Source organism: Pyxicephalus adspersus, chromosome 11 (assembly GCF_032062135.1).
Source record: "Pyxicephalus adspersus chromosome 11, UCB_Pads_2.0, whole genome shotgun sequence".
Classification (NCBI taxonomy): Eukaryota; Metazoa; Chordata; class Amphibia; order Anura; family Pyxicephalidae; genus Pyxicephalus; species Pyxicephalus adspersus.
This window is the reverse complement of record NC_092868.1, coordinates 16,780,948-16,804,392: the sequence shown is the minus strand read 5'-3', so window position 1 is coordinate 16,804,392 and position 23,445 is coordinate 16,780,948. Positions and strand designations below refer to the sequence as shown.

The following is a 23,445-nucleotide window of genomic DNA, read 5'->3' as shown; positions in this document are numbered from 1 at the left end:
AAAAATGTACAACATTAATATGATACCATTGAATTTTAGAGATGGCAAATATAAGCTCAGTTTTCCATGTACACAGAAAATATAGCCAGTTGGTATTTTAAAATTCTAACATTTACATTTGCCAGCTTGACATGTAACGTAGTCCTTAAAGTGTAAAAAATTCAGTGAACTTGAAGGGGGTGCCACTAATGTGGTGAAACAATATCAATTCACCCTAAATGTAGGCAGTCAAAGTGAAGGAGTAGCACCAATTAAAGAATAAGGCTATGCACACATGCTCATTTATTGCCCTTAAAAAGGATCTTTCATGATTATTTTCAATAACAAACAACTGAAAGATGAATAAATGAGCATTCTGTTCTATGGTGAGTGGAGGGGGGAGGATAAGAGAGCGGCACCCCGCTGCGCTCTCCTCACTTCACTCCCATTACAGCTGTTTATCTTCTGTTGTTCATGGACAAGCCAGACAGCTCGTAGGCCGAGAATTATCTGACGTGTGTACATACCCTAAGGTATAAGTGCTGATTATGCAACTGAATTGGTTAAATGTCTATTATGCAGTGTTTCAGCTTGATGTGCTATTACTTTCACTTGATGCTTTCTACTTGCTGATTTTGACACATTTTCTGGTGTTTTAGCTACATTTTTGTGATTAGTATTTTCTTGCTGAAATCCACTTTAACTATATGAACGTAGCTACATTTTCATTTTTAAAGGTTGCAAGGAGCGTTATCGTTAAAAACGTGTCTCAAGGAAACGTCCAGGTGTAGATTAGTCCTTTGGAATGCAGGGGACGATGGGAAACAGTCCCTGTAGACTAAGCCTAAACTGGCCATAGGACAGCTCACTATCCGTAACGTTGAAATCCAGGATAATATAACGTTGTCTAAAAAAACACAGCATATGTATTCTTTATTTATTTGAGATTTGTGCAGTAATTCAGCATGAAACTTTGCCTCTGTGCAGGCGCTACTGTTTTAAAAACCTGTCATGTCTATTCTCTCTACTTATGCATTGTGTCTGGCCTTGTATGTCTGTGCCCTTACTGTAAGCAGTCTTTATATGGATGTTCCTGATGGGTCTCTCTTTCAACTCTGCTCATTGCAAAGAAATTTGTAGAATAGGTATAATGTTACTTCTGCCATTAAAACAAATCAGGGTTTAAAAGCCATTAGGTGCACACAATGTGGAATTACTGTTACTTACTTGGCACTAGGCTTGATCTCCTGACCATTCTTAAACCACTTTATTGCAACATCAGGGTTTGCAACCTCTACAAACATTTTGATCCTGTGGCCTTTGTCCACTGAGTAGCACGGTTCCAGTTTTTTTGTAATTGCTTGAAAACAGGAAGAGTAGAATAAAATTGTTATAATTTGTTTCAATAAGTGTCGCTAATTATGTTTGTTTTGTGTGCTTTTTCTATTTTTTCTATTGATTGTTAGAATATTATTTTAGGAACGGAATAATGAAATTTTCTTTTTTGGTTTCTGGAGGTGGAAGGTGTAAAATGTTAATAAGAGTAGTGATAAGCACAAATTATTTTCATCATGTAGTATGGGTCCTCAAGTGGGTCCTCTCAATGCATGGTAAAATTCCTATCCCTATGCTTTTGAGATGCTTCAGGTTTGACGTGGCATTATGGGTTTTTAAGTCATCTGCTCCTGAGGATAATGAGAGGAGAAAAACTTGCTGTGCAAAGGTGACATGTTGGGGATCAGCAGGCGCTTGTAGTCAGGAGAAGGAATTTCGATAAACATGGACTCTTGTTCTTGTCTAGCTCTGGTGCTCTGAACGTCCTTCATTAGTGTATCGAGTAGTTAATAGGGCTGCACTAATACATGAAAGAGTTTCTTCAGAAGTAGCAATGATGGCTGGATTGTCATCTGCAATATAACAGATTTATATTGTAGGGAACTGTGTATACCTTCCCTGTATTGCACTATCTGATCCATCCAGTTCCATCCACTATGGTAAATAACAAAGCAAATTTAAATGAGGTTTGAATGTCATTTAGACTAAAGCAACTTAAATATCAGTAGACATTTATATTTCACCTTTAAGAAGACAACAGCACAGCTAATTATACCAGTCAATTACTCTATTTAGGAGATTCTGTACCCAGTTTAATGGTCTGGTCACCAATCATGGACACTAAAGTTGTTATGGGTCACACTCCCTGTTTTTAATTTTGAATATATTATTACATTAAAAAACTGCCGTAGTGAGATTCCATATCTGAAGCCAAAAGAACAATCTTCCTGCAGATGGACTAGAAATTTGGTAGAACAATGCCTACAATGTTCTAGTTTTAAAGGTCGGTGGGAGATTCATCTGATTATTGTCCACCCAGACATAAAATATTTGGTTAGGCAGACTGGCCCTTTATGCATTCTATACAACCATGCTAGAGATTTTTTTTGTTTCAGCTTGCATTTTTTACCCACTGGCTATTTATCAAGAGAGCAAACAAGTAAATTGGTAAACAAGTTAAATTATGCATTTTTCACACAATGTTTTTTATAAAAAGTTACCTTCACTCTTTTTTATTTCAACTTTTACTTTCTTAAGACGTTTCAGCATGCCTCTTAAGTCAGTTACGCCATACTGAAAGGCAATTCTTTCATACTCGCTTGGTTTGGCATTCTTCAAAATTTCCCAGACATCTGGAGGTATTCCCTCTGGTTCCTCTTCTTTTTTTTTCTTCTCTTCCCTAAAAACCAGAGTTTTTGTTAAGTACACCCTAAAACCAGATTGACTTTGAGACTAAAGGTATGTGGGATTTGAGCCTGTTTATAGTTTTTAGTGGCTGCTGTTTTTTTTTTTTAATTTTTCAATTACTAAATATTTCAAATCATTGTTATTTATCTTATATAATAAATACATTTATATATTATTCCTAATGAAATAATACCTTTGGGAATCAGGTAAACTCAAGCATCTATAAAACATGCTTTGTTTACTTCATGTCTTGTCTATATTCTGTATTTACATACCTCTTTTTGAGTAGTGCGCTGAAGTCAAGCTCACCAGCATTTTCATCTTTTTGTTCACCTCTGCAAGCATTGAAACATTACATTTGTTAAAATTTTAAACTGATGCATATGCACATTTTTTATTATTATTATTTTTTCACATACATGTGTGACGTGCAGTTTGTCTGCAAATATGCAAAAATGTTTTCTTCCCCCCTTTTTATTAAGAAGAAAGCTCCAAAACCTAGCATTTGAATTCACCATTTTAAAAATGAACAACACTTTAAAATAGCGATCACATCCCCATTGTATATCTATGGTAGTTGATGGGCATTTTAAAAGTTTTGGTTAGTTACTTTGTTTAAATGAATGGAGGTTGTGATCATTTTTTTAGGTTCACCAACATGTGTGAATGGCCGCACACTAGTTCCTTTTCAGCACCAACCTGCTTTTCCCCGGCATACACAGAGCTTCAAGACCACTACAGATGGGGAACAAAAAGAAGCAGAAGGAACCTTGAGCTTCGGGATCCTGAAGCCGAAGCTGCTACAAAAAGCACTCTTCGCCACTCTCTTCCAGCCTGGGATCTCCGGCTGACCAGGGCATGATGGCGCCAGGTAGTCCGCCAAATGCATCAAGCCCTATGTCCACTCCTGTGGCTGTCACAGCTCCCTATCTGCCAATGGATACAGTCGATAGGGTTTTACAGTCCACCAAAACCCTGGTTATACATCTGTAGGCCCAACTTACCTTTCAGACGTCTACTATACAGGACCTCCAGCTACATGTTGAGGACCTTAACAGGAGCCAAAGTAAAAATATCAGGGTCAGGGAATTACCGTAAGCCACTCAACCCGGGGACTTACCTTTGGTCCTACAAGCGATATTCAACAATGTCCTAGGAAGCCCCTTCCTTGCGGAACCTATCAAGCTGGATTGAGCTCATGGGGCTCTCAGGCCCCAAGGTCTACCGTCTCGCCCACATGATATTTGTAGAGTCCACGACTTCTCTCTAAAGTAAGAAATCATGCATACCACTAGAAACATGTGGTCTATCGAAATCAACAGAATTTTCCTGGATTACACTCCAACGCTGTCAAGCTCCCCTTTAGTTTAACAGCACCGAGGGTTGGTAGATCAGCAACAGTCAAGCATCCGGAGGATTTCCCATGCTTCTGTCCTGACCTAGGTTCTCCGTGCCCAGCTATCTCAAGATGGGAACCTCTACCCACAGTCCCCATGGCAGATTGGCAAGTAATCCACAATCAACAGCATTCCCCTTGATCTGGTTCTTCTCTACCATCAGCAAACCCATTACACCCTGGCAGATCTACAGCTAGAATGGACTTGTGACACAAGCTAATCACAGTCTACGGGTAGTCCCTGGGTTACATACTAAAATAGGGACTGTAGGTTTGTTCTTAATTTGAATTTCTATGTAAGTCAGAATAGGTACATTATTTTAAAAAATGCAATTAGGACAGAGGTTTGACAGAGGTTTGTCTCAACATCTTATTTATTTTTACATTTCCATGCATGCACAGCGTGGTGTATAAAATCTTTACTGTAAGTTAATCACAAAAAAAAAACTTTATGGGGCCTAGACATTCATTAACTTCTGGAGCAATCACCCACAAGCTGTGTTTACTAAAAGACTTCTTCTGCAAGTCCTGCAAACCACCCCCCTCCCCCCCATCAATCCTGTAGGGATCACCCCACTGTCCTCATTCTATTTGGTCTCAGGCATAGCTGTGCTCAGGTGGATCCCTGAATATGGGTAAGGTTCCTTCCGACTTGGATCGGATATTTTCGGGTATTATGTACCTTTGTACATTTGTACAAATGTACATTTGTACGTTGTTGTTTATCCCTCTCTTATGGTACCTCTCTTCCTACCTCCCCCATATGTACAAAGCACCCATATGTGTTTTCAACTACCCTTTTCCTAATTCTCCCCCTGTATATGCCCCCTTCTCTTATTATGGTGAGCTCTGATCACTGTTCAAGGGTTTTGGCAGCCTTGGTTTATAGGTTTGGATTTAGCTGGGTCTGGCGCTGTGTCTGTGCATTGGCTCATACATTCTTATTCTACTGTGGTCATGACAAGGTATTTTTCTTTAAAAGTTAAAGGATTGAATTCTAATGCAAATGCTCTCATCCTATGCTCCTACAGGAACTAAAAAGGCAGCGAGCTGACCATGCTTTCAGACAGGAGACATATCTTGATCAGGAGGGTACACTGAATTTTGCCAAAAGGCACTATCCCCTAGTATTCTTGGCCCTAGTTTTTTTTACCCCTAATTTCTCCCAACTTACTTTTCTGGAGAAAATCCTCTCCCAGGCTAGCTTCATGTCACACACCTATTTGTTAATAGCAGGTGATTTCAACCTCCCTCTAGACATACTCTTTAGACCAGCTCTGAACGGATTCAACAACTTGACCCCCCCACCTCCCGTGTCTTAGCCAGGTTTTACAGGCTATTACATAAATTTAATCTCCTAGATGCCTGTCTGATTAATTGGTCAGACCATTAGACCATGAACCCATTTCATTATTAGCAGATTGTACAACTAAAAATATTAGGAAGTGTTTAAATTATTTCCTCCTGAAACATACTCCCACCAAAATGGCCCTCCAGAACTTTCTGGATAGGTACTTTTTAGAGAACTGATGCTCTGTGTTGCAAATTTCCACACTTTGGGAAGCCCATGAGGTGGTTATTAGAGGACAGGGCATTTCAGAATCCATTAGGCTTAAAAAGGACAAATTATTACAACGTGCACAGTTTACTTTCCAGAAGCTCTACAGAAGCTTGAACAATCTTTAACTTTAGCTCCTTTGGTGCAGCGCATACACCTACTTTTAAGTAGTGGACCTGCGTAATCAACTTGGACAACTTGACTTAGATGAAGTTGAACAATCCCTTCTATATCTCAGACAAAAGCACTATGATAATTCCGGAAGGCTACACTATGACCCAGAGGCTATTGCACACATACTGTATTTAATGATTATTATACTTACTATACTCCAGGGCACATAATTCACAAGGCAGAGATGTTCTTTCTTTCTAATCACACATAATGAATACCTTATTGTTCCATACCCGCCCCGGAACAATCAGCTGTGGAAGTACTAAACCCTTTAGCGGAGAAGAGGTTCAATCATTAAATAAAGCCCTAGGTCAAACATATACTGGTGCCACAAATGGTTTCACTTTTTAACAGCTTGCTGGAGGAGCCCCTGATTCCTCAGTCAATGTTCCATTCCTACATCTCAGTATATTGCTCGAGTTCCTATCAGAACCAAAACCTTTACTATATCACTTTATGCAGATGATGTGCTCCTAACCCTTACTAATCTACTCATTATTGCCAAACCTACATAGGGTGTTGGATGAGTTTAGCATCCTCTGGAGCTACAAAATTATTCCCACCCATTTAATTGTAAATTGGACTCGATCAAATGTTTGGGGACGTTTTTGAGCCCGCAATGTAATTCTCTCTACAAATGCAACTAGAGAAATCTCGACTCCCTTTTCTTAATGGAAGACGCTCCCAGTGTCTTTCTTTGGACTTATAGCCCTGGTAAAGATGTCGATTTTACCTAAGCTGTTGCATTTATTTGCTACACTACCGGTAACTTGTGTTGGTAATTGCATTTGGGTTGTCCCTATATTCGACTCCATTGAGAGTTCATCTGAGTTCAGTTCCCACGGTCACTGGGCTGTACTTATTGATAGAGTACACCCCGGGAAGCGTGGGAACTTGCGGTCACAGCTGTTTGGAGGCACGTGAGTGCTTCCAATGACTGTGACTGCAGATGAACTCTCAATGAAGAAACTCCATTGAGAGTTCATCTGCAGTCACAGCTGATTTACATAATCCGCTGATTTACATCATCAGCATATAGTGATATCATCTGCAGTTCAGTTCCTATGGTCACCGGGCTGTACTTAAATCGACACGGTCACTTATCAGCCCGGTGACCGTGGGAACTGAACTGTAGATGAACCCTCAATGGAGAAACTCCATTGAGGGTTCATCTGCTGTTCCACTGCGATCCCCGGGCACTAGAGTTTAATTAACCCCTAGTGACCGGGGATAGCAAACAGGAGGATTCCCAGGGCTGCAAGAATGAATGCAGCCCTGAGAAACCACTGCAATCCCGGGCACTAAAGGTTAATTAACCTCTAGTGCCCGGGGATAGCAAACAGGAGGATTCCCAGGGCTGCAAGAATGAATGCAGACATGAGAATCCACTGCGATCCCGGAGCACTAGAGGGTAATTACTCTCTAGGGCCCGGGGATGGCAGTAGAACTGCAGATGAACTCATAATGGAGTTTCTGTACTTTTCAGCCTTGTGACCGTGGGAACTTTGCGGTCACAGCTAATTGGAAGAGGGACGCGAGTGCTTCCAATCTGCTGTGACTGCAGATGAACTGCTGTTCTTTATGTGTTCTTGGATAGAGATTCTTCATCCAAGAACACATACTTCAGTTATGCTAGGGCTGCAAGAGCAATCAGGTGAGCAGAGCTGTTAGCTCCGCTACCTTGATTTCTTTTGCAGTTCTACACAGTCCCGAAAAAATTGATGGCCCCAATCCACCCCAATGCCCTACTATGGAACTCTTTGTGTCAGCTACCAGATGAAACTCCCTTAGCTCCTATACAGTATATACAGCTTTACACCTCACATGGTTAGGCCCTAGCAAGCTAGCTTGCTTTTTCATTTTCAGCAGATAGTTCATCCATGCACTCGCAGACTATTGTCCTTCTCGAAGGTCCTTCAGAAATTTGAAATCCCACTTGTGTCCTTCTACAGTAACTTGCAGATCAGACACATAACCCAGTTGCTAACCAGTTGCTCTGGTCTTTCCAGCTCTAAACTCTTTTAAATGAGTATGTGCGGGGGGGGGGGGGCTTGACCCTCCCAAATGAGCTTGGTATCTGAGATATATCAAATACTACAAACTGAATCAATTACCCACATTTTTAAATACTCTAACATGTGATAATGGGAAAACATTATAGGCAGGGAACTTCCTCTGGATTTGTGGAAAGTCATGTGGCAGCAAGCTCAAAAGAGCTTACTTTGTACAGTTTACAAAGAGAATTCCTATACGATTTTGATGCATTGGTACCTCACCATGGGTCTTCTCCACACGATTTTCCCACCACAAGCAACCTGTGCCTGCGATATATTTCTGGAATGCGCCCTACAACATATCTTCTGGTCTTGTCCCTGTATTTTACCATATGGGCATGTGGTCAATTATCTTCCTAAAGAGATCTTTGGGGTTCCCATTTCTTTAGATCTAAAAACCCATCCCCAAGGTTTACCAGTCCAGGGACTCTCCAAACCCACCAAACAACTAATATCCCAACTGCTTCAAGATGCCTTATAGCCAACAATTGGAAGTCCACCTCCACCCCAACCCTTCTGGCTTTGCCTACTAGAATCAAAGATGCACAACTAATGGAACAGTTAATGGCTCGCCTTTAAGATCATCTGGATAAATTCAATATGACCTGGACCCCTTGGGACTCGTAGTCTCACACTCCCAAATATTTACCACCTAAGGATACTAGTACCGGTATTTGAGAACACATACAGGAACCAAACTGGTAAAGGGGGTGTAAACATTACAATGCGAATGAGACTCGCCTACTTCGTCTTTCCTCCTAATCTATGTCTTTCCTTTCCCTGTCCTCCTTTGTCTATGTTTTATATGTTGTGTAATTTATACACTTCGAACACTGGGTCTGGTGACAGGAGCCTCTGTTAACACTAGCACAATGTACCCGATGGGACATAATAAAGGGTTGCTGAACTTATTAGTGTTAAGCTATTTGCAATGCTATCTTTCTTCTTGCACAGTCTGGCATATTTTATGGAGCTCTCACTGTTGTATACCTATAGAACTGTTAAATATGGACTCAAAGTTACCAATCGCATGGACTGATGGTGTTTCTTTTTTTTATTACATTTTGTATATTCTTTTCCTGTGTAGAATTGTATATTCTCTATTTTGTTTGTATTGGCTGTTTGGTATAACTTGCTATTTTCAAAAAAAATACATTTATAAAAAAAAAAATGATCTGACCTTTTATAAATCTGGCAATCCTGTCTGTCTATTACAATTTATTTCCCAGCAAAATTACTATCCCAGCAAAGTAACACATAGTTACCATTGCTTTGCCTTATTATTTAGAGATCAAACAAAATGTATACTTACGTCCGCTTGAAAGAGTCTAAAACACTTGCTTCTGTTGCAGCAGCTACATAAGAAATGTTAAAATGGAAGTAAAAAACATTAGATTTTACATAAAAAATATATATAAGATATATAAGAATGTCTCCTATATTTGCAGAGCAGTAACTTTATGACCTAAATTTGGAATGAAGGGATTAGACTGAAAAAACAAAACTGTTTAAGACTAAAGCTACATACACACTTCCAATTATTATCGTTGGTAAACGAACGACGAACGATCCTGCACGATATCTGCGAACGATCGTATAGCACCGATCCTGTACATACAGATAACGACACAATCGTTCGCAGATATTGTACACACGATAGATGCGATCGTTTGAACGATACAGGAAGTGATGTGCACCACAGGAAGTGAGTGAACGTTCGTTCACCGCGCATGCTCAGACCATGGACGATCAATGAACGACCGAACACACGATAGATGGTCAACGATCGTCGTCCAATCCGATCCGCCGGTCCGGTCGTTCATTTCCAACGACTATCCTCGTTCGTCGGCGTCGTTGGTTACTTTTTTTACGAACGATTTTTGCCCAATCGATTGTTCGTCGTTCGTTCCTCGTTCATTTCCAACGATAAAAATTGGAAGTGTGTACGCAGCTTAAGTCTACACCAAGGGTTCCCCCAGTGTTTGAACTCTGCGTTTAAAGGCCCAAGTTTGAAATTTCTTTTGTTCCAACAGAACAGTCCTCACAGAGTGTATTCTTGATGGGCTGTAAAAAAACACATCTTTCATTGTGAAAGATTAAAAAATCCTATAAAAACTCATAAACACTCCAAACACCTTATTAAAATATTAAGATGTTTATATGCATTTTTAGCTGTTTTAAGTGGTTGAGGGGCATTTTTGGGAGTTTATCAGGTTTTATTTCCTGTTGTTTGTACGCCCTCTTTTTTACCCAGTTACTAGCCATTCAAAGAATACACTGCATTCTGTAATTACAGATTGGCTGCACCATGTGTGAGTCCATGTATGGCTTTGGTCTTGGCTTTATTTTATATTTATTAGAGAGTGAAACAAAAGATTTAATATCTGTAACAATAAACCAGCAATTCTAAATACACAGTTGGTTCAGATGAAACAAATCACTCTGGATTGTATATTACTACGGGATGTATGAGATGGTCGGGGGAACCACAGCATTCAGCAGGAGGTAGTATAAGACAGTGGTTTTTGTGTGGGTAATCACAGTGCCTGGGGTTCACCAATTAGTGGAACTACTGTAAAATTCCAGAAAGGTGAGTACATAGAATCTTCTTTCATAAGCATCGTTAATTTTACTTTTGAGTTTGTGCTGATAGGTAGTGTTACTGTTTTATTTGGGTCAAGCAGAAATTCAACACAAACATCTATCATTTGTTTCTGTTCTTTAGAAACCAAATTAAGCCAATCATAAAAAAATATGAACTCAAAATGTTTGTGCCAGTGGCCAATCTAGGAACATGTTCCAAGTGGAAAAAATATAATTAGGCTTGTGTGTTTCCTGTAAACTAAATTTAAAGTATAGGCAGTCAACACGTTTTGAAAGCCACAGTGGTTTAATCTGCATCTGTTTCAATTTAGTCTTCAAGTGCTTCGTTTTAAATGTATTTTATATACTCAAGGTAAAATCACTTTCAATGTGTAAACTTCCATTCACAGCTTTGTTCAATGGTGCAGCAGCACAATTTTTTAATTTGATGTTCATTTTTTTGCACAATGTATTGCATTCAAAGTAAACACATAGCCTGGTCAGGCTCTTAAAGTGTAAACTGTGTGTTTAATAAAGCTGTTTGTTACATGTCCATACCTTCCACATCAATATTAAAATTGCAGCTGTCACATTTGTCCTTAGAAACCACTTCACACCTGTAAGCTCCAGCATCTGCTATAATTGCCTTCAGGATTTTGAGCTCAAAATTGTATATCTGTAATGAAACAATACATATTTCATATGTAAATGTGACTGCAGAACATCAACTTTCATTTGATTCCAGGCCAACTCTAGCAACTTTTTTTTTTGTTTTGGATTAGGTAGTAAAAGTCATCTTTTTTTATTACTGACAGAAATAAAAATAAAAAAAATAGTGTTGAGTTGAAATTCAAATTCCTGTGTTATAATTTGCTCAAATTTAAGTAAAGCTGAAACTTAGGGGGGCGATTCATTGCTAGGTGTTTTCTATACAAAAAAAACCCCTTTTTCCTCTACTTTCGATACAAGTAAAAAAGTGTTGAATGTCACAAAGGCTCAAGCTACCATGGATCTATATGTTCATCTAAAGTAAATGAGTAAATCTATAGTTTGTGTTTAATATATATCCATAGCAGTGAACAATTGCACTGGGATACTGTATATTACCTAATGTGTGTGTGTACATTTTCCTTTCAAATTTCTACATTTTTCTATAGAATATTTTATACAAGATTAGATTTTGTCCATTCACTAACAAGAGGTTTATAAAGGTGCGCATTTTTTTTTGTTTTGTTTTTTTGGAGGAGGACAACATTGTGCTGCTTTAATTTTTGGGGAATGATTGGGGACAGATGATGGTAATAAATAAATAAATGTTTTATTGATGTTTTCTATACTTTTTCTTGTGTTTTCTATACTTCAAATCAATTAATTATTTATTGTAATTTTACAATCTTCTTTGGTACCACTGTCATCACAGCATATGTTTGAATAGGAGCTGTTTTGAATGAGTGCTGTTTTTTTTTTTTTTTTTGTGAAAAAGCAATTACACCCCAGTAAAATTGTTTACATTTTATTATCTCTTTGTAGCATACTTTAACAGTGTCTACAGATAAACATTACTACTTAAATAAAACTTCATTTCAACCTATATAAATGCTTAATATATAAAATACTGTATGGCTGATTTTAACCATTAACCATTTTAAAATAAGGTACCTTTTTTCATTTATAACCTTTTTAATATATAATTTAATATATTTATATTCTTTGTGTTTCCTTACCTTTTTCTCTTTCTCAACATTTTCCTTAAATTGAAATCGAGTTCCACTCTTGCTTCCCAGTTCAAGCCATTTGCCTTTAAACCATTTAACTGATGGCTTTACGGCCAGCTGGCTGGCATCAACACTTGCACTTAGAACAATATCGTTTCCTATAGAAGAAATATTATTCTAATAAACATTTCTATGTGTTAGTGTAAAATATTTTAGCTAGCGTGTTATGAATTTTAAGTTTTAAATAACCAGTTGAACCAATACATCTATAATAGTAGATTTATTCATATTTATTTTCTGTGCATACAACATTCACATCAGTCCCACCCCCTAAAATGTTTTCTTTAATAATTGAATGTCTTAGATATATAACCATACACTCACACTGTAAGGCATTTTTGCTTAGATGCCTGTAAAAAAAATGTAATGGAGGCCACAAGAAGTCTTGACAAAACACATTGCACAGACACAGTCCACTTTTGTCACCAACATGAAGCTCATTCAGCACAATAATATGCAGCTAAAGCTGTATGTACAAGAAGTGCCTGAAATAGGCCTGAAAAAAATCAACAAAATTAAGAAAATAGGTAAAAGCAGCTTTTTATTTAAAAAAAATTAATGGCAGTTGTTCATGAAATACAGTGCTTTAGCAAACTACATGTAATCCAGTTAGCTGTTACATCTACTTTAACATATGGTTAATAATACTTACCAGCTTCCACTGAGACATTATCTGGTTTCTGCAGAAACAGCCCAGTAAGTTCTGGAGCACGATCTTCTGGATTTGTTTCTACAATTTAAATATCAAAAATATTAAATTCAGTGAAATAATTGGGGGAAATTTGAAATGCATAATTTCCATTTATTGATACCAATAAAGTAGGACCAATTTATGCGGGTATCTTGGTATTGGTGGTTGCCCCCCCCCCCCCTATAAATTTGCAAACCATGCAAATATTTTTTTTTATTATTACTCTGGGAGCAGGTTTGAACATGGAGCCCCAAAAAGGCTGAACGTCCAGTTAAAATTCTCTAAACATAAAATGGTTTCAAATTCTGCTTAACCAGTATTGGGGTTTATCTAACTCTGTCACACGGCAAAGTCCAACAACTGTGCCCTTATATCCTGGTAGAGGTCTATGGCTTCCTCTTTCTGAATCTCAAAGAAATGGGGTTGATTTGTTAGGGAAAAGCATGTTCACTTGGCAAGTAAATCTTCACTTTGAGAGGGAAAGTTAAACAATTACACATATACTATATTTACAAAAATGATATACTTTTGTAAATCAACCCCAGTAAAATACATTTATTTATCTGTTCAGTAAATCACATCACTGGCTAAACAAAAAAACAGATTCTTTAGCAGACAAAACAGATTATGGATATGTATTAAATCTGTATTTGCCTTGGGTTCAGTTTCATTTAGGTTCCACTTTTTGCTAAATATAACTAAATGAGTGGTTTGCCATTGTAGTATTGCATGAATTTTGGATTGCATTTTCAATACAGGGACTGCAGTACACTGTTTGACCACTAATGTTTTCATGGCGCTGTTCTGCAGAAACAGATGTTAGGTCCTGCTTGCTAAACTAAATACACGTTGAGATGTCCCTGCTACCTGCTCCCTGGAACTGTGCCAGATGTCGGCGGTGCTGCGAGTGGAAGACTGGTGTGTGTAAAAGTAAGTATAAAAAAAAATCCGGAATTTTCACAAATCCGGCACTCCTCAGGTCCTGTGGTTGCCGGATTATTGATTGTCAACCTGTATATATCCCCAAGTTTTTTATTTGGACTCAAATCTGATGAGACCATACTGCAATACCATAAATTTGGATGTGACCAGAGATCCTTTAATGTACCTTAAGAATCCATAATATGGATTATAGATCATTACATTTTATATCTATCTGGTGGGTTTTTTATACTATTTTTTACCAAAACAACTGAGCAGATATATATTTGAAAACTAAATTTGTATATTTTCGATATATTACAAATCTAAATGTATACATGCTGTGATGAATACTCATAAGCACATTTTGTTTTAGATTTTTGAAGCAGTTGAGAGCACAGGATGCTGATTACTCAACATCCTGTTATATTTTCCATTTTAATTGATCTCCAACCCAAACTATTCTGCCTAGTTTTGGGTAATGTGGGGAAGGGTTATTAGTGTTGTCAACAAACTGGAAAGATTTGTTTTGTTGTATTTTCTATACTGAATCCTATTTTTCTCAGAACATAAAAGGAAATTCAGAATGTTGAAGGACAGGAATATGGGGGAATTACCTCAATTAATATACAGAGTCCAGTGACAAATGTCAAAGTTTTGAGGAGATTTCTTCACACTTAATGTTAAAACTAAAATTTTGGCAAACTCTTCCCAGTGGGCAAGCAATAAAAAAGTGATATAAGTTTTATTTGTTCTCTAGTCTTTACTAGTACTAGTAACAGTCTCCTATTTTATATAAGTGCATGCACCATGTGGTCATGTTTGTGAATAGAGGGATAGCAATGTTTACATATTCTCCTTTCTGGTTTAATTTACAGTTAGATAGATACTGACAGATTTGTTTTATTTAAACAGACTGTTTTATTTAAAAAAAAATGATAGTCTTGCTCCATGGCAAGCTTTTTTTTTTTTAACACAGAATCATAGCATATAGAGGGCTTCTCCAGTAGCCGAATTCAAAACGCTGAGTTCTGCAATGGTGTGACTTCTTGGCATCCCATATTTTCTATACTTTGATTACCCCAAGAATTTTTTGATTGTCTTTGATCTCTTCATTTGCATTGAAAGATGCGTGATTTTCTTGATATCACTGGGTTGTTGTTCACTACTTTCATTTTGTAATCTGTTCTTTTAACAGTTTTCTGATCTGTTGGTATTGAGCTGTTGCTTGGAAACTTACCATCTGGTGGCAGTTCTCCATCAACGACCTCTGTAAATCAAAGAAATTTGAACGATGAATGGACAACCAAATCAAATAGGATATTCTGTATTTTTTACCCAGTAATTTCAATACAAGGTGGAGGGTTAGGTTGTACAACTGGAAATGACTTGGCATCATGAAAGCGAAGAACCTTTGTCCTTTAGGTGTAATGAACCTTTCAAACTTTCGTTCAGAGTGCGTTTTATTGACGACAGACACTATTCAGACTGGGCTCCAAAACGACTCTTCAAACTGACCTCCCAAACTGAGAAGCTTTGGAGTCTTCTGAGACATCACTGATGACATTTGAAATATGACATGCAACCATGCACACGTAGCACCATAGTACAGGAACATATATTATGACACTGACAACCCAATGAAAGACAAACATTAAATACAATAAGTAATGATATAAATATATTTTATATACAAATATATATTACTATATTGTTGTGCAGCTAAGTTACACATTTAAACTGTGTGAGTGCAGTCATTTATTTTAGGAGCCTATTTAATACAACAAAGAGCCATGTGCAAAGTACAATAATCTTACTTTATTATTTCTACTTAAGCAAGATAAAATTTGATTGATGCCTTTGACTTGATTTTAACATATTCATCATTCTTTGCTTTATTATTAAAGCTTTATTAAAATAAGCTCCATGGTGTCATACTGTAAACACCACAAACAAGTGTGACTTGTAGCATGCCGTTATTAATTAATAATTATCGATTATTGGTTAATAGTGAGATAAAATTCTGTTGCAATGTGAGAAAAAGTAGTATAGAAAAGTAGCTAGTTGAACAGTACTAAGTTGAAGACTAACATGTTTAAAACAACAAACAAGACATACATAGAAAACAACAATATTGCATGCTCTGCCATGTACTTTCTTGCGCATTAATAATGTGTCAGATTGTTTTAATAGATAACATTTACAGAAAGGGTGCATAGGAGAAAGTCTCTACAAAAGAGGCCAAGTATCATCTGGTTTTTTTTAAATATATACATGTGGTCGTATCTGAAAAAATAAAACTGTAAAAGATTCAGAATAAGCTAGGTAAAGCAGTTTTTTTTAATAACAGATGCTTACATGGCTTGCGTTAACAGACTTGCTTAATATTGAATTCTCCGGAGTTTTAGGAATTTAATTCAACTAATAACTTCAAATTATAATCAGATCAGATTCAATTTATCAGTGATTGGCCTAAGTATGTTAACCTATAAAGCACTGTTTCAATCTATCAACAAAATAAAAAAAATGAAGAATCTAGCTATTATAGAATATAGTTCCTATGCACTAAGTTCCATGAATGTTTTATCAACATGCCATCAGGAAATAGTAGATTTTCTGTAAACTTTTTCTGCCACTCAAAATTATTTTGCATTCTCACAAGTGTTTTTTGTTACTAGACCATTGGGTCCATTGACTGGTTAAGGGGGTGCAGTTTGAAAACAAATCTATAAAACCCCCTATCAACTTGTAGGATAGAAATGCAGACCTCAGATGCAGATCTAGAGTTGTACTGCCCTAGGCTACAGAGGTACATTACATTGTAATATTCTTCAAGAATCTGGTGTTCTCTAAAATTTAAAAGATTTTATCCTCAATTTAGGAAGCCAAACTTGACATTATTTGGTACAGTTGTACAATGTTTAGTGCAGAGGAAATAAATTGAGAAGTCAACATCAATATTGACCTAATGGTGTAGTTTTCTATTTTTTCTAAACACTGTTTAATACTGTTGCCTCTAGACCTTGCACCCAAGGTAATTTCCGGAACATGCTAGTCAAAAATCTATTGCTCCAGTAAAAAGTAACCTATTGTCTGAAGTGTTCCTATTATGGAATACTCTCACTATACTGTTACCATACAGTTATAAAATATTTACTTTACTTTGGTTACAAGGATTGGTGAAAACATTGCTCTTGTATGTTTTAGTTAATTTAATTAATTTTGTATGTTGCATATGTTCTACACAATATAGGACTGTTATATTGTGTTGGTTCATGTGGGTGCAATTGAAATCAGTTTGCACATTACTTAAGATCTGCACAATATTTGCACGTATGAAGTAATGCTAATCTACGATTCTCTACATTTACTTTAATATTTTCAGAATCTCAGCTAGGCATCAAATTGGTATACTAAAACACTTAACATTACACTGGCTTTACATTCATTGTTGATCACACACTTTAATTCCAACATACTATATCAACAAAGCAGACTCACAATAGACCACTGTCTTATCATAAATACAACAAATCAATACAAATATAATCTGCAGCACAGACAACATAATACATAGTACTAAGTAATACTGTGTTACACAGCTTACCATTAACAACAGATAAAAGATCACAACCACAATAACGGTTACATTTTATTATTGATTTTATTAGATATTTTGTAAGTCAGGTAACCATGTAAAAATTACATCCAAACGACATCAAACAACTTTATTTTTTATGGTCTCTTTACAACTTTCCAGTCCAGTTGTTTCTAGCTAATTTAAAAAATCACAAAAATCAGCAAGGTAATTGCTTCAAAAATGCTTACCTTCTTTTGGGGCTTCCTTGGCTGGCTGCTTAGCAGCTGGTTTTGCTGGGCCAGGAGCCTTTTTAACAGCTGAAAATACAAATGAACAGTTTGTCATTTTTAAACAAGTAGGATTTTAGTATATTCATAGTAGATGTTATGTTTTTTTTTTTACCTACTGCAGATTTGGATTTCAACCCATGAGTAGAGCTACCAGTAACAAACCTTATGATATAGGACATTTTAGGTACCAACAATAAATGGAGTCTATTTATAAGCAATGAATCTGACATTCACTAAAATATTCCCAGGTAGAACATCTAAGTCTATGTGTTTTAATGACAGTATTTGATTCTCCACCAGGGAATGTTTCAGTAAACATCAGATGTACTGCTTCATAAATAGTCCCCTATGAAGAAAAATAATAAACCTCTACAAAATCTAAAACACATATATAAATAATATACTTTTTTTTAGTTAATTATGAAAAACTGTTTTTCTGTTATTGGTATAAATCAAACGTCAGCCACATTAATCCAAAATTTTGCCGTGGGAATCCTCCTGTGCGCGATTCCCGGGCACTGGAAGTTAAATGAGGGCTTGCCCTTATTTGACCTCCAGTGCCCGGGGATTGCGCACAGGAGGATTCTCACGGCTGCATTCATCAATGCAGTCACGGTATACCTCCTGTTAGTGTGAGTCCCGCGGCTGTACTCACCTTGAATGAAAGCAGCCGTGGGAATCATCCGGTGATGATTCTCACAGCAGCATTCATTGATGAGCTGCGGTACTCACACTGTCAGTAAGAGCCCCACAGCTGTACTCATCACAGGATGATTCCCACGGCTGCTTTCATTCATGATCAGCACAGCCGCGAGACTCTGTGTTCTTGGATAGAGAATCTCTATCCAAGAACACATACTACAGGGCTGCAAGAGCAATCAGGGGAGCGGAGCTGTCAGCTCGGCTCCCCTGATTGCTCTTGCAGGTCCCAAAAAATTCAATCTCGACGACCAAATTTACACAGGCCGTTCTCGCTTACATGTTCGGTAAAAATTCGGTATTTTAAAATTTTCGATCGCTTATCCCTACTGAGCACCCTTGGCATAAGACATTGAGGGAAACTTTTCTTGAAACATGCATGTATTAGAACATTTGCATGTGCCTTAAGCATTTATGTAACATAGTTTACAAAAATACTCATGTTGCTGAATATGTAAACAATCTCTTGACTTTAGCAGGGTTAAAAAATCTGTCTGTGTGGGGAGGGGGTTTGTAATCACCTGTATTTATTATGTTACTAAACTTTATAAATAACAACAGACAAGATAACTTTGTTGGGAGAATCAAGGCCCCAACATTATTGCAACAATCACATTCAATTACAACAAAAGGTTTGTGCAACACTTCAGGTAGTTAATATATTATATGTTACAGTTCGCTTAAAAATATATGTATTTATAGGTCCCTGATAGTGCCCTCAGTATACATATCATGACCAACCATACCAGCCACTAACGGCAGGTTTTCACTAGCTTAATGGGTACTCCCAGGAATATTCATGTCGCTAAGTGAACAGTATATTCCTGTTGTAACCCTTTTATGTCCAGCTAGATCTCAGCCTTATGTAATTGCTTTACATGTAGCAGTTTTGCCTTTCAGTATAAGTATAAGGTAAGCATCTAGCAACATCATACTAAATTATCCTAGGTATGTAACAGAAAGTTATTGTATCATCACACTAGTATTTAACAACCTTCTTGTTGTGTCACCACTGATGATAAGCCAAATCCTCGAATGGAGGACCTCTGAGTCAAAGTCTATAACAAGACAGTAACTGTATTACACTCTTTAAGTCTGTGAGTCCTCTTTTAATTTGTGGGAGACAGGTGATTGAGTCTTTTGACTTCCATAAGATTCCTTTAATAACTGGCAGAAGGAGAGACAAAATTCTAAACAAAGCTGTCAAATAAGCAGGCTCAGCACCCTCTGGCTGAAAACAAACTGAAGCTTATCATATCCTTGTGACAGGAGGTCAAATGAACAAACTGGTCAGAGAAACGTCTTAGCAATTTCTTTAAGCTTTTTCATTCCAACATTCCTATCTAACCAAAGGCTGGAAGCTTTTTTTTAGGCTAGTGCTTACGAGGGATGAACAAATCTGCCCAATTAAACTGTGGTTTAGTTTGTGGGGCAGACTCTTTAAATTCATAAAAATGCATGAAACTGAGACTAAATTAACACTATTTAGGTCTGTAAGAAGTGAATCTTGCTATATTTTTTAACTGGAAATTTTAGGGCTAATAGACACACCACTGCATGGATAAGTGAGCACTGCACTGGGGGACATGTTTTATTGCGAACAATATATATATATATTTATATACTGTACAGCAGAGAGATTGTCTTCAAATGTAGATTAAAGTGCAACATAAAAAATACGGAAATTATTTAAATGACATGTTTAGAGGACATTCTAAGGCAATTTTTTATTTTATTATAAAAATGTTTAAAACAATATTCCAACCAGATCATTATATAGGCATGTAGCCTGCATGCCCAGAAAAGGCAGTACAGCAAGCATGCAACAACCCTCCTCATATTAAGTGCCCTCTTACTCCTACTAATGTTTAATACTTTCAATTGCCACCTCCTAGCACCAAACCTAACATAGCATAAAGAAATACCAAAAGGACTATGGTTGTTCACCAAAAAAGAGAGGGTACAACCCAAACCAAGAAGATGTGTGGTGTATAAAAGTTAAAATATAAAAAAAGTTTATTAAACAAACATTGCAATAATTTTGGTAATATCAATTACAGATAAATCAAACATGTACAGCATTAAAGGTTATGGTAATTTCCAGTGATATTCTTTTTACATTCCAATGCATTTCACAGAAATACTCGTTTCTTCAGGGGAAATATCAGTCAGGAGATACCCTATTACAACCTTTAGGCTCTTATAAAGAAGGATGAGATTGGATAACACATCACTGTGATAGGTATCAAGACAACCAAAATGCACCTAGACTTTACAGACATGCATAAACCATCAATAGGTAACCATCATGTGGGAGCCGCATCAAAAAAGGAGGAAGATGACCCATACCACTGTAGCTAACCTTCTGTGTGGCAGCTTCATGTTATAATTTTTTGAAGTAATATCACCTGGTATGGGTCATCTTCCCCTTCTTATAGTGAGGGTGTGGGGACATAACAAAGCCTCTGTTATTGGCCATTGTACCTCTGTTAACCTCTATACCTGTACCTCTATAGTTTAAAAAAAATAAGTCCTGGTCAAATCGACAATTTCAGAAACACACAGTATCTGCCTCGACCATTAGGTAGTGCTGAACTCAAACCCAATACATGATAAATTGCTTTTACTCGTTAGTCAAACTAAAGCGGTTATCCGCCAATTTGTGAAAACATGTTATAGAGTATGTTGCTATCAAGTAAAAATTTCCTTGTGAAGCATCTAAATCAGATCAGCATCCATAGACTTTCCTTCATTAATAAATTATCCATTGTACTAGACTGGTGTCTAGTACAATTTAGGTTGGTTGCATCTCTTGTGCGCAAAGCATATTTTTATTAATAATATTATTAACAATTATTTATAAAGCACCAACATACTATACAGTTCTGTAGATAAATTTGGGGTTACAAATGAAAAACCTGTATAATAGACAAGTACAAGAAGAAGAGGGGACCCAGACCAACAAAGATTACAATCTAAGAGGTGGGGAATCAGTTTATAGAGGCTTTGGTATGACACTGTATGAAACACATTTTGTATATTCACAAACAATGTAACTGTAAACAAAACTATTTTTAGTTTAATTTTAAGTGGTGAGTGGGCATATTTAACCACTTTGTAATGGTAAAAGGGACCAAAAGAAAAAAGAGAGTGTTACACTAAGTGGATTGCAATACCCATAGAAGATAATAAGAAATATGGTAAATAATTATGCCCCTAATCTGGATAATGGGCAGGTAATAAATGTAATCAATGGACTTTTAACCAGCCAAATCAAAACCAAAACCAATTATTTTATTGATAATATTAATTATTCAGGTTTAAACCTAGCCACAACCAGCATTACTAAATTTTCACCACCAAACAAAAATATGCACCTATAAAGTATCCAAGCTTTCCCTATTCTTTCCAAAATTAAAGAACAAACAGTTTTGGATTCAGATACATGTTAGTATAGATTAACAAGCCTCCTAATATAGCTCATCTAATCTAATATATTGCTGAACCATCAGATGAAGAGGTGTATTAACAATGTCTGCTTCCAGGAACCCCAGTCCTATACCTCACACCCATTACAAGTTCCAAATAGGCCATGGTATGTGTTTAAGTAAGCAATATGGTTGCAGATGCTTTACATACAGTGAAATAGACAGATTTTGTTGCAAGTCCTCCTCACTCTCCCTCTTTTTTCATTCTGAGATACCCAATACTTGCAAGCAGCTGTTGCAGTGCCTGTCTATGCATGCTGCTACAGCATCGATAGCTTGACATTAATGACCATTTCAAATGATTATCATTTCTTACCCACTACTACAGATTAAAGAGGGGGAAACTGTCATGTAGAGCGAAAGAAAATGTTTCAACTACTTATACTGGATAATCCAGACTAACCCCATGCTTTTCACAATATTGATTCACAAGACAAATAAAATATTTTGTGAACAGCGAACTTAGTAGTATTTAATAGATCAACTCAAGTGGAATATAAAGATCCCAGAGTAGGAAGCATGAATGCTAAACCCAAGCCTATTCTAAGTATTTGAAAGTTGTACATTCCTATATTGTTTTAAATTTTCAGTACATATTTGTGCTGTTTAGGTAAAGTCTATCTATCTATCTATCTATCTATCTATCTATAAAATGCTGCAATGCACATTAGTTGTTGGTGGTGTATTAAGGTACTATAAAAATTGAATGGCACAGCAAGTGTACTGTGTATTGTGTATTGTTTGTTGCTGAGCATTCATTCAACAGCTTTTATATGTGCATTCATAAGTTTTAGCAAATTCTGAATATCCTACATCAAAATAATAAGTACCGAAAATGGACAGGTTAACATTTTCCTCATAAATAAATATTTGCTTTAATCAACTGCTGACAACTAGTAATATGTAATGCTTGCCAAAAACAAATACACTTGATAGCTCAGCTCATGTCATATCTTCAAAAAAAACTGGGATGGATTTAATAAATGCTGATTCTTGAGTTTTCTGCAGCAGAATGCAACCTTGAATTCATTGTTATATATGAAATATATAGACAGCTTGATTACCAGGGATTTTGTATTTCTGTTGTTTATGGTTCCCATATATACTGCAGATTTATTGTCATATAAAAGTTAGTATAGATCAGCTTTTAGGACTGTTAATGTCAAATTATTATACCACAGGTCAAGTGCAGCTGAATTGGAACTGCTAAAAGGGTTCACTGAACCCTCAACCCATGATTACTGTGTACATAGAAACTGCCAAATGAAGGATGGGCATTTGAAAAGTTGGCCGATGTGTGTGCATTAACCATTTTTACAGCTGTGCTGTCCTGAGGAATCGATAAATACTAAATAACTGATGTCAAAATAGATTGGGTGAAAATAGGATATACTGTAGCTGCAGGGATTCCAGAGATTTCTAGCACCCTTAGGGAAACACGCTAAATACAATTGCAACGAGTAGTCTACATTGTTAAAGACTTTGAGAGATTAATGAAACATTATTTAACAATGT

General features: G+C 36.7%; 1 protein-coding gene across 2 annotated transcripts in view; it reads right to left on the bottom strand.

Moving 5' to 3' along the window:
* The window catches only part of MYBPC2 (myosin binding protein C2), a 63,446-nt gene that overhangs the window by 31,173 nt on the left and 8,828 nt on the right, over positions 1 to 23,445 (bottom strand). The window contains exons 2-10 of one of the 2 annotated variants that reach the window (XM_072425410.1): positions 17,702 to 17,770; positions 15,114 to 15,143; positions 12,914 to 12,991; positions 12,211 to 12,359; positions 11,045 to 11,162; positions 9,216 to 9,258; positions 2,997 to 3,056; positions 2,535 to 2,713; positions 1,207 to 1,339 (exon numbers count right to left, since the gene is read on the bottom strand). In XM_072425410.1, coding sequence (XP_072281511.1) covers positions 1,207 to 1,339; positions 2,535 to 2,713; positions 2,997 to 3,056; positions 9,216 to 9,258; positions 11,045 to 11,162; positions 12,211 to 12,359; positions 12,914 to 12,991; positions 15,114 to 15,143; positions 17,702 to 17,770 — 859 coding nt within the window. The remainder of the gene's footprint in view (positions 1 to 1,206; positions 1,340 to 2,534; positions 2,714 to 2,996; positions 3,057 to 9,215; positions 9,259 to 11,044; positions 11,163 to 12,210; positions 12,360 to 12,913; positions 12,992 to 15,113; positions 15,144 to 17,701; positions 17,771 to 23,445) is intronic. The other variant, XM_072425412.1, reaches the window with a different exon arrangement.